Source organism: Miniopterus schreibersii (assembly GCF_964146895.1).
Source record: "Miniopterus schreibersii genome assembly, chromosome: 18".
Lineage (NCBI taxonomy): Eukaryota > Metazoa > Chordata > Mammalia > Chiroptera > Miniopteridae > Miniopterus > Miniopterus schreibersii.
This window is the reverse complement of record NC_138121.1, coordinates 37,488,601-37,500,767: the sequence shown is the minus strand read 5'-3', so window position 1 is coordinate 37,500,767 and position 12,167 is coordinate 37,488,601. Positions and strand designations below refer to the sequence as shown.

Here is a 12,167-nt window from a genome sequence, read left to right as displayed (position 1 = left end):
CACTTTGCTGAGTTTTTTTTAAATCATAAATGGGTGCTAGATTTCGTCGAATGCTTTTTCTGCATCTGTGATGCGATCCTGTGATTTTTATCCTTCATTTTATTATGTATCACATTTATTAATTTGCAGATATTGTACCACCCTTGCATCCCTGGAATAAATCCCACTTGGTCTTGGTGTATGATCTTAATGCATTGCTGGATCCAGTATGCTAATATTTTGTTGAGGATTTTAGCATCTATGTTCATCAATATTGGCCTATAACTTTCTTTGCAGTGTGTTTACATGGTTTTGGAATTAGAATAAAGCTGGCCTCACAAAATTAGGTTGGTAGTCTTCCCTCCTCTGAATTTTTTGGAACAGTTTCAGAAGGATAGGCGTTAGTTCCTCTTTGAATGTTTGGTAAAATTCCCTTGTGAAGCCATCCAGTCCAAGATGTTTGCTGGGAGTTTTTTTAATTACTATTTCAGTTTCACTAGTTGTAATTTGTCTATTCAGATTCTCTCATTCTTCCTGATTCAGTTTTGGAACTTTGTATATTTCTAGGAATTTATCCATTTGGTCCAGATTGTCCAATTTATTGGCATATAGTCCAATTTATAGACACATAGTTGTTCATATTTTCTTAAAATCCTTTGTATTTCTTTGGTGTCAGTTGTTACTTCTCCTTTTTCATTCCTGCTTTTATTTGGGTCTCTGTTTCTTGATGAGTCTGGGTAAAGGTTTGTCAATCTTGTTTTATCTTTTCAAAGAACCAACTATTGGTTTCATTCATCTTTTGTATTGTTTTTTTAGACTTCCGTTTATTTCTGCTCTGATCTTTATTATTTTCTTTCTTCTACTCACTCTGGGCTTTGTTTGTTGTTCTTTTTCAAGTTCTTTTAAGTGTAAAGTTAGATGGAGGTTTTTCTTGTTTCTTGAAGTAGGCACGTAATGCTGTGCATTTCTCCCGTAGGACTGCTTTCCTTGTGTCCCATAGATTTGGGGTGGTTGTTTTTCTCACTTTCATTTGTTTCAAGGTATCTTTTGATTTCGTCCTTGATCTCATTAACTTAGTGAGAAGGTAACTCATTCATTGCTTTGTAATGTGTTATTTAGCCTCCATGTCTTCATGTTTTTCAGTTTTTGTGGACATCTTTTAAAAATCACAAGAGCTTAGGTCATTTGGGGACATGCTTTCTTCCTCAGGTGGCACAGAGGTCCTGGCTCTAAACCTGTGCAGAAGGAAGTAATCCTGGCACACAGCTGAGCTCTGTAGGAGCAGTGTTTATGGTCAAAATGGCACTTTTTATGAATCATCCCATAGATGAGCTTATGACTACAGGAATGGACTGTAAATGTAGACATTGACAACAGGAACCATGGACAGAAGAGGTGCCAGCTATCAGAAAACTAGAATCTTCCCCCATTAAAAGATTTACTGTAATACTGAGGTGAAAAGAATTCACTATTAACCTTTCAGTAGCTTTCCTAGCTCATGGTGCAACAGAACAGACGATCTGGATGTTTTCAAGTAGTGGAGGAGGTGGGCCAGGGTTCCTTCCACAGCCAAGGATGGTCACAGCCCGAGTAACACTGTCCTTCCTCCCCCAGGTGGGCGGGATCAAAGACAAAGTGCTGGCTGCACACCGGGCAGGACTGAAGCAGATCATCATTCCTCAGCGGAACGAGAAAGACCTTGAAGAAATCCCAGGCAACGTGCGTCGGGACCTAAGTTTCATCACGGCGAGCTGCCTGGATGAAGTCCTTAATGCTGCTTTTGATGGAGGCTTCTTGGTCAAGCCTAGACCTGGCCTCTTAAATAGCAAATTGTAGACTCAGAGCTCAACTGTTCAGGGTTTTTACTTCTGAAGTGCCCCAAGGTACTGATCGGTTCACTATTCACACCAGGCAGGTGAGCAAAATGTCCCTTGTGAACATAATCACAGCAGTCACGAACCTCACCCAATCAGTGGCTCGTGTTTATTACAGAAACGTTAATTTAATAAATTGATGACATTAATTTTTTTTTGTCTTTCGTGGGATCATTACCGTCCCTGGAAATGTGTTGCGCTGGTTCTGCGTGGCCCCAGAACAGCACGGAACTTGCTAGAAAAGTCAGTTCTGAAGCCCCACTCCTCAGTCACACTCAGAAGTGTTTTAAGAAGCCCTCGAGGTGATTCAGATGCACAGTCAAGGTCAAGAACGACTGGTAGAGACCGTTACCTTAGCAGATTCCTGTCTATGTTGCAGAGTCCTGGAAACAGGTAGAAGGGGAACTGGGCAAAGATGTGAAAGCACAGCCAGCGGTTAGTCTCTGTGGGAAATGAAGTGTTCAGGTTAAGTGAACTCTGAGGTCCACACCCCAACACGTCCCTTCTGCGAGGGGAGTAGCACTTACGACATCAAGCCAGGCAGAGCGGCACATGTTAGCAAAGCCACAGAAACACACCAGCCCCGAACGCCTGTCGCCTCCCAAAGCCCAGGCCCCAGAGGCAGGCAGGCTCATTATTCTGACCGGCCCCAGCTCCTTGTATGCCTGTGCCGACCCCCAGGTCTGGGGACTCCCACATCTCTCCCCTCCCATGACGCACCCAGGGTATGGACAGCTAGGCCAAGCGAGCTCCTGGATCACAGCTTTCCTTACCTGTACGGTGCAGACTGTAGTACCCAAGCCCGTGTAATTACGAATATTAAGTTAGAATGCAATGTTAAGTAACCGAGTGATGTCTAATGACTGTCACAGCCAGTAATGGACTCCAGAATCTTCCATTTCAAACTGTAAAGCGGGCGTATGAGGACACCTTGGAACTCCTTGGCTGGGACAGGGCCGCAAGTTATCCAGGCTGCTTGGACCTGCTAGTAAATCCAAATGTGCTGGTAGGACGAGCCAGACCCAGGACTCACTGTGGCCTGTACCCATCCCTGTGCTGTACTTGAGCATAAAACCCACCATATTTCAAAGCAGCGCACCACTGTCCGCTATAAAGCACAGAATTGAAAAGGGAGGTAACTCTGGATTTTAATCAAACAGCAAAGCAAACACAAGAGTTCTTAATTTGCCAGATATTCTTTTAATGAGAGTTATAAAAGACCAAAAACATTTTTTTTGCAAACTGCCTTTTTTTAAACAAATGATTTGCTTTTAATTACAAATACTGTGTAAGACTATGCCTTCTTTTGCAAAACCAATAAATACGAAAACAAATTTTAAACGTGTGATTTGTCCAAGATGTTGGGGGGCGGGCTGGGTTTTTCAGTATTTTAAAAAATCAGTATATCCTAACCTTTCAAAGAATAAGTTTGAAGGTATGACTCAACTGGAGAGAAAAAGAGAAAGACCGACCATCGTATAGCTGCTTTAAATAGCTTCTGATCATCTTTTCCGATGTTACCTTCCCTTTCTGGAACTCTTACCTTCACAGGATAGCTGAATTTAAAGTATTTCTAATGAACTGATTAATGGGGAGAAAAAAATATGTATGGGACACACACATAAACTTTACCATAAACAATTATGCATATCAAAATAAACACTAACTTTAAAAAGGTACAAAAAAAGGTGGAAAAAGCCTGAATTACAGAAAAGAAAGTCAAATTTATTTAATGAAAAACTAGAATTAATAAAAATTAGCAAATACACACACAAATATACACACACAGCAGCACTATGTATTGACTCAAAAAGGGGGAAGCAGTGGCCCAAGACCACTCAACATGGCTTGTCAGTTAAAGAAAAAAAAACCCAAGCACACGCGCGCGCGCACACTCACACACTCACGCAAAAACAAAAACCCAGTATTTTTCAACAGTACACTCAATCTACAACAAACACAAATTCAGAATTATTTTACAATGCTTCCTTCCTTAATACAAAAGATGCCCATCTGGATGTATATATATATATATTTTCAGTGGTTTACTGTTGACTTATTTTAAATATATTAGTGTTACTACATGCAACTGTTTCCTGTATTCAACAGCCTTTCCTTTTATTTACCTTCATGTGACTCGCTCCACCTACCAAAAGTTTCAGGTTGGCAGGCAGAAGGGTGCCTATTCTCTGTAAAATTGAATGCAATGGTTTTAAACACTGGCCAGAAAATGTTTGATTGCCGTTTCAACACATGGAAATAGTTACATTGATGCCTAAATTGCCATTTTCTGCAAAAAGCTGTGCAATGCTGGTGTCAAAGACTAGACAGTCACTATTCATAATGGCTGTTGCAATTCCCTCATGAATAGACCGAGGAGTGGCTTCCCAAGTCAATCGCCGCCTATGCCCATTTAGCTCAAGTCGATAAGCAAAATTTTCAGCTTGCTTGCGTGTTCCTATCAGCTGTACAATCGCAAAGAACTGCTGGTGCCCGTCATACTTCTCCTGCTTCTCCAAGACTAGCATGAAGTGAAAGCCGAAGCAGGACTGCATCATCACCCAGTCCACAGCCCCGGGAAGATTGATGTCTGTAGCAAGGAAGACTATATCCTCCCCCTGCAGGGTTGTGATGGACTTGTGCTGATGCATCAGATGAGGCATGACAGCATCCAAAGAGCCTTGCCACTTACAGGAAGCACCGGGGCACGGGCAGGAGTAAGGCCGAAACTCACAGAGCTCTTCGTGGTCTGCTTTTTCTGTGTGTGGCAGAGTTATTTCACACCCGGAAGAGGCATATTTACAAGGGAAAAGTACCGAATTGGCCACTTTCTCCATAGCCAAGTTGCGAATGGATCCCAAGGGGCCCCGGCAGGTGGGACAACATGTGAGCTTTGGGCGACAGTTGCTACAGACAAGATGGCCACTCTGACACTGAAGAATGGGTGGTAACACATAGTCAAAGCAGACAGGACACTCAAAGAGACTGGCCAAGTCATTGTTGGAGGCAGTGGTGCCCGTCAGGGCGGGCACCCTCTGGGACGGTGTGCACTTGGAGGTCCCAGTAGGTAACGCTGTCGCAGTCTGGCGGCTCATTTCTGTAATAAAAACATAAATAGAAGTAAAAGGAGGAAGTAGAAAAATAATTATATGTGTTTCATGCAAAATTTACTGTGAGCAAAACAATGAAGGAAAACAAACGGTTAAAAAAAACACCATAATTACACAAAATATGCATTTTGATTAGGAGTTACATGCTGGGTGAACTCTCTCTTCAAAATGTCCCAGAACACCTCAGAATTCCTGTTGGGTTTTAATCCTCACCTGAGGGTATTTTTTCCACTGCTTTTTTTTTGGGGGGGGGGAGAAGTATTGATGTGAGAGACACATCAACTGGTTGCCTCCCACATGTATCCTGACCAGGGCCAGGGATAGAGCCTGCAACGAGGTTAAGCGCCCTTGGCTGGAATCGAACCCGGGACCCTTCGGTCCACAGGCTGATGCTCTCACCACTGAGTCAAACTGGCCAGGGCTAGAATTCCCTCCTAAAGAAAAAAAGTGAAAGCCATCCTTGATGCACCGGTAGAGTAAGTGCTGAAATACACCCTAGGCCATGAGCAACTGAGAAGCACTGCCCAAGCAGCTAAAGTTCCATCGCATCAGTCTCTCCTGGACTTTCTCCTCCCTCTGGGTCCCATTCCCCTGCTCAGCCTGTTCTTTCCCAGTCTGAGTCAGCTGCTGATAGGTACCAGGTTGTAAGTCACCCAAAGAATCACCAAGGTATCGATTCTGATGAACTGATGGCAACCAGTTATCTGCTCTGGAGGTACGCTCGAGGAATGGAGGTGATCACAAGGGCCAGCTGCCACCCCATCAAACATCTTCATCAGCTGGACATTAACTTGTTTCCTACTGTGAGGTGCCCCCTCAAAAGTGAGGGAGGTAGAGAACAAATGCAAGGCTGTCTGTTTTCTCAAAGTGTTTAGTCTGATATCTAGAGAAAATAAACCATTCTATTCTACTCCCATTCCACAATATAAATCAGGTATGATTTGCAAAGGAGAAGGAGAGTCGGAAAAGAAGGTAATAAAGAATAAAGATAAAAGCACCAGAGACACACAACACTTGGGGGGGGTGGGGAGGTGCACCCACAGGTAAAGAATTCCTTGTACCCTAGGGCTCACCACTGCTGCTGAAAGATGCATCAGCACAAAAATGCAAAAAGCATTTAAGGAAGAGATGTCATCTGGAAGAAATGACTAACAATGTAACATCCAGGCTGAATGAAAGATAAAACGGCACCTTTCCCCAGGAAACAATCTATGTCTTGGCTTCCCTAACAAAAGACCAGCCTACTGGCCTAAGAGTATAGTCCCAATAACTATATATACCATATTTCTACAAAATTAGTATTTAATGCCTCCAACTTAATATTTTCTCAATCACAATCGTTATTCTGTTACAAAAATTTAATTTTGAGAACAATGCTGGCTTCCGATGTGACCGTGTAAGTGCAATTTGGGTTCTACATTACTCCAGAATAAACACTTTAACATGGGGGCTGAGGGTGCAAAAGAGATCAACCTCACTGTCACGAAAATATTCTCAAGTTCAAGGGGAAACAAGTACAGCAAAAGTCCATAATAATGCAGCTCATCACATGGACGCAGCACAGACAACCGTGCCCATCATCTGAAGCCCCCCACAACCAGAGTTCTAGCCCACAAAGGAACTACAAAGTAGCTCTCCTATAATCCAGGCCTCCCAGGAGGTTCCCGGTGATGACCTGGCATTTTAGGTCACTTGAAAGCAATGGGTCAGCACTGCCAAACGCCTGTGTGGGCTACATGCCTACTTCAAGGTCCATTTTGTGCTGCTCACTTAGTGATTAACATAATTGGAAAGTGGTTCCCTGGGCAAAAAAGTCTAAGCCACCAAAGCCTTTCAAATCACTAAATCAAAACAGCTAATCGCGAGGGTCAGTAAATCAGTTTGTAGTAAATGTAACTACTAAGCAAGAAAAGCACCACCATTTAATTTCCTGGCCTAGCAAAATAGTTAAACATTTAACAATAGTTCATATTCATGGTACAATATACATTATTATTTTTCCAAACATAATTGTGGAAAGCACAATTAAAATTCCTATTCAAAGTGTGAAAACGCGGGAAATGCCGCTGGTATTTCTTGTGAATGGAGGTATTACATTCACAAGACAGCAGCTGCTAGAATCTCCCAAAGCTCCAAAGGTAGAGCCCAGCTGCATATTCAACTAGGAAAGCATCCCCCCCACACGCAGCCCTGCAGTGGGCAAGGCTCCAGGAGTCACGGGCAGCTCTGCACAAGTCATGGTGTCACCTGAAGTTTGATTTAGATGCAAATCAAAAGGCCACTGTGAGCTCGAGGACGCTGCAGCCCGTCCGGGTCGTCAGATCCCACCAGCTCACAACTTCCCGGGTCCACCGTTTACGCAGCCCGGCCTCCTCCACGCCAATGCCTCGTCTCCTCCTGTCCCGGAGGCTGGTGAGCACGCGAGCAGGACAGCAGGACGCGCCCCCAGGAGCACAGACAAGGAGCCCGCTTGGTGCCGGGCAGTCGGGCGGCGCCCAGCCGCGCCCGGGGCAGACCCGGCGGGCACAGGCCCTCGGTGCAGCTCCCGCTCCCAGCGCGGGGGGAGGCTGTCAAGAGGCGAACGGGAGCACCCGCCCCACCCGCCCCACTCCCTCCTCAGACGCGCGGCGACCGAGGCCACGGAAGCCTCTCCTCTCGCCGCCCTCAGCTCAACTCCGCCTGTGCTCGGGCTCAAAACCACGCGCGCCATCGCTGAGCCGCCCGGCAGCTCGTGCGCCCCAGACCACGAGCCAGGCTGCGGCCAGTTCGGGGCAGGGCGGGCTGCAGATGCCCAGCGGCGGACCCTGGACGGGCGGCGTGCCCGGCGTGGGCAGCTCAGAGCCCTGTGGCCGCCCACCCGGGGAGCAGGCGGGCAGGCTGCGCGGGACAGAGCCTGGGGGCGGGCAACGGGGAGGGGAAGGGGTGAGGCCAGGGGAGGGCCCGCAGGCTCAGCCCCGCCCAAGCCCCACCCACTGCGGCGCTGCACCCCCGACTCCCACCCAGGGGGCCGAGCCTCCTGACCCCCAGCATCTCCACCCCCGGCTCATCTTCATTTAGGTCGAGACGCGCTGGTTGTCGGCACACACTGGGCCCTCCGCGATTCCGTGTGGTTTCCACTGAGCTCCAGTCCGCGCGGGGAGGCTGCGGGAGGCGGGCGCCTTCCCCAGGGCGCTCGAGCTCCAGCGCTCTCCCCGTCGCCGGCTACGGCTACGGTTCGCTCAGCTCGCTCACCTCTCCATTTCCACGCCGTCAGCACCAACTCCAGACGCCCCCTCGCCTCAGAAACACTGCAGTGGAGCCTAACGCCCCTGCTGAGCTGCTTCCGCCGCCCACGCTGGGAAAGCGTCCTGCGCGGCCTCACTGGACACGGCGGCTGGTTCCTCCGAGCACCGCCTGGCCCACAGCGCCCGGGCCTGGGCCTGGGCCACTCTGCGCCAGCTCCGGTCACTGCAGCTCCGGTCACTGCAGCTCCGGTCACTGCAGCTCCGGTCACTGCAGCTCCGGTCACTGCAGCTCCGGTCACTGCAGCTCCGGTCACTGCAGCTCCGGTCACTGCAGCTCCGGTCACTGCAGCGGGCTCGGGCGGCCCTTCCCGCAGCGGGAGCTGGGACAGGGCCGCACCCCGGGCAGGAGACTGTAGATTACCCACTTTCCGCATCGCATGTTAACTCTAATCACGTCCCACACTATTAACAGTGTGTTCAATCACCTCAATCTTATTGTACTATTAAGCTACGCAAAACATCGACACATAAATTATTACCTACATTTTATTTTCTAATATATATTCATTCCAGATAGGTCTCAGGTTTCTAGGAAAGGAGACTTCCATTGTTTTAGGCAAAGAAACTTTCTAAACAGAATTAAGGCAGAACCCAAAAGTATAAAATAAGTGGAGTACTGGTTCCTCAAGCAAAAATTTCACGATTTCCCAAACTTCCAAAGGAACTATATGATGTCTTACTGTCTGAAAACCCTTACTCTGTGGACGGACTTCTCACCATGACTCAGGGCAGTAACAGAAGTGCTGGAGTCATCTACACTTGGATTCAAAGCCAGTCGTTAGCCCCTGCGCAACTGTAAAACTGACACATCTCCAGCCTGAGTGGCTTTTGTCTGGATTAACGGCAGTGCGTAACTATGTATATCATAGGAGATCCAATTCCAAAATATTTAAGCATTCACCTGAGACCTCCAAAACTGACTTGCCTGGGTCATCAACTAGTTAGAGACCAGGGACTAGTTGGTTCCAGACTTACAATCTACAAGATGCCTTCTGCTTGTAAAGATGACCCAATGTGTCTGCTGGAGACCAACTAGCACATCCCTAATTTTTACTACAGTAAACCTTAAAATAATTTCTCAACTAAGTATAATACTCATCTACACTGGTTTCACAAAGAGCTGAAAATTTCACAAAAACTACAATACACTAAGACAAGCCTAGAGAAGCTAAAGCAAGCAAAAATCCAAAATTTTGCAAGAGTGCACTAATCACCTACACTTTCTAAACACTACAGCTCAAGCCCAGTTTGGGATGAAGTTTAAATAGGTTTCACTCTAAATAAAAACATTTGAGAAGCAGCCTTTAATACTGTCTTACTAATTTCAGAGCATTTATAACCATTGCTTTGACATATCAACATACTTACAGAGGTAGATGGACTTTTAATCTCAATTTCACGTGGGAACTTGTTTCCTTTTATTAAGTGGCTGGTGAAGAATTCCTTTGATTAGTCATAGCCGCATGCCTGGCTACTCTAATAGACATAATGTTGTGCCTACCATTTTCTTCTAGTTTACAAATGTTACAATAGTAGGCAAATCATGCCCCTCAAAAATGTCTACCTGTGAAAATGTTATGTTACAGCAGCAGCAGCATAAAGCTAACAGTTACTTACAAAATAAGTTTAAAATGGAGAAGTAGTCAGACATAGAAAATGCATCACAATGTGTCATAAAGCAAGTTACGAAGAGAACATACATGGGAGGTGCAGGGTGGGGCGTGAGAATCAGGAAGGCCATGCACCAGAAAATGACCAATGGTTTAGTTATCCGAGTGGTGGGAGACTGGTGGTTTTTAGCTGTATTTCCTTCAAAGGGGACAATAAAGAAGCTGCTTTATAAAGATTAGTCTGACTGAGAAATGTGAAAAGTTAAAATAGGAAGTAAAATTTGCATTCTTAGTTTAGTAAAAAGATAGGCTACAAGTATCATTACCCCTTTTACTTCTCCAAAAATTATTCCTAGGAACGACATATTTACTGTAACATAAAAGCACAGGTTCAAGGTATGAATTTGCTCTGTTTTAGAAATCAAGGGGTTAAATGAAACTACTACATTCAAAACATGTAAGGGCTTTCCTCAACTGTTTTTTGCAAAAAAAGGTACTTTCTACATTTGATATTATGATGGGAATTATGCAAAAAATGTTTGTTAAGCCCAGCCAGGTGTGGCTCAGTGGTTGAGCAGGCGATCAGGGTTCGATTCCCGGTCAGGGCACATGCCTGGGTTGTGGGCTCGATCCCCAGTCGGGGGGCATGCAGGAGACAGCCGATCAATGACTCTCATCATTGATGTTTCTATCTCTCTCTCTCCCTCTCCTTTCCTCTCTCTGAAATCAATAAAGATATATTTAAAAAGAGAAAAAAGAAAATGTTTGTTAAACATAATGTTAAAAATTGCATTTTTAAGATTTACTTTTCACACACTGACAAAATTAAAATTTAGGCAAGTCTCATTAAAAACTGAACAGCTTAAAATGCCAAGTTAAATATCAAACTTCGTTATAAAACAATGCTAAGAAAAAAAATAACCTATTTTTAGTTTCCAGAACTGCAGCAAATAAGAAAAAAATTTTAATTGTACATATTTTCCTAAAAGCTCCCTCTTCCTGAAGGTAATTCTGAAAACTTATAGGTATAGAAGAAAAGTTTGTGCCTAGTAGACTGAAGGTCTGATGTGGGGAAAGCGCAGGACAAAGGACTTAAGAAAAGGCTGCTATAAACACAGAAGTCTGAACAAAAGTGAAGACAGTGAATGGAAAGGAAAATGCAAACTCTAAATCAAATTCATAAAGCAAAGTACATTTCCTTTTTTTACTGCCTCTATCACTGTATTCTGAGACTTCCACTTCCGGTTAAAAAAAATAGCATAACTTAATCAAAACCTATGAGGCACTACTATATTAGATACTGAAATATGAAAATAGTTGAGATGAGCCCTGGCTAGTCTTGCTCAGTGGTTAGAGCGGCGGCCCATGGACTGATGGGTCCCGGGTTTCATTCAGGCCAAGGGCAGGCACCTCAGTTTGATCCCCAGCCCTGGTCGGGGCACATGTGCGAGGCAACCAACTGATGTGTGTGTCTCTCTCTCCCTTCCACTGTCTCTGAAAAGCAATGGAAAAAATATCCTCTGGTAAGGATTAACAACAAAAAAAGAAAATAGATGAGATGCAAAGTAGGAGATGCCTGTGAGATGTCTAATAAAAAAAGCAGTTGATACACAGAAGAAGAGTTAAGGCTGGAGACTAAAGAGGAGGAACTTACCTAAAATAAGAAAAATCACAACACTTAAAGATGGGTTCCTTAAAGGAAAAGGTAGGAGCCCCTAGGCTACAAGAGTTCTCAAACCTCACTGTGCTCACTAATCATCAGGGGGTCTTGTTAAAACGCAGATTCTGATTCAGAGCCTGAGAGTCTGCATGTTTAACCAGCCCCCAGGTGTGGCCACTGCTGCTGGTTAAGGCCCACACTGGGTAGCAAAAGTCTAAAGAACTGAGAAGAAAAAGCAAAGGAAAGAGAAAACTGGGAGAGGGTAGTATCCCAGAAATCAAGGGAAGGCAGGGATTAAACAAGATACATGAAAACTCACATGTGCATCAATATTAGAATAAACTATGCTTTATTATAGTCTTATAAGGAAATTGTATTATTTCTATAATTAGAAAAAAAATAAGAAAAATACAACAAGCAGATATGCAAGAACTCAAGGAATACAGTATCCATGAACCCTTAATAAAATTATTTGATGGGGGGGTGGGAAACATCAAACCAATCAAGTAATAAATCAAAGTTATTTAATTTAGAAATGGTGATTCAGCTGTAAAAAGACTGAAGTTAGTTAACAGTGACTCCATTTAAATACAGAACTAACACTAAACTGTAGGCATTATAATTACAAATTAGAATGTAAGTATTATAAA

General features: G+C 44.6%; 2 protein-coding genes across 5 annotated transcripts in view; one reads left to right on the top strand and one right to left on the bottom strand.

The window, feature by feature from the left end:
- LONP2 (lon peptidase 2, peroxisomal) overlaps positions 1-2,002 on the top strand; it is a 52,078-nt gene extending 50,076 nt beyond the window's left edge. Inside the window, exon 15 of the mRNA XM_081119733.1 lies at positions 1,594-2,002. Within this exon, the coding sequence (XP_080975859.1) occupies positions 1,594-1,815 (222 nt within the window). The 3' untranslated portion in view covers positions 1,816-2,002. The remainder of the gene's footprint in view (positions 1-1,593) is intronic.
- Positions 2,003-3,035: 1,033 nt separating this feature from the next.
- SIAH1 (siah E3 ubiquitin protein ligase 1) overlaps positions 3,036-12,167 on the bottom strand; it is an 81,957-nt gene continuing 72,825 nt past the window's right edge. For 3 of the 4 annotated variants that reach the window (XM_081119734.1, XM_081119735.1, XM_081119737.1), the window contains exon 2: positions 3,042-4,950. In XM_081119734.1, the coding sequence (XP_080975860.1) occupies positions 4,100-4,948 (849 nt within the window). In that variant the 5' untranslated portion in view covers positions 4,949-4,950 and the 3' untranslated portion in view covers positions 3,042-4,099. Of the gene's footprint in view, positions 4,951-12,167 lie in introns of all 4 variants that reach the window. The other variant, XM_081119736.1, reaches the window with a different exon arrangement.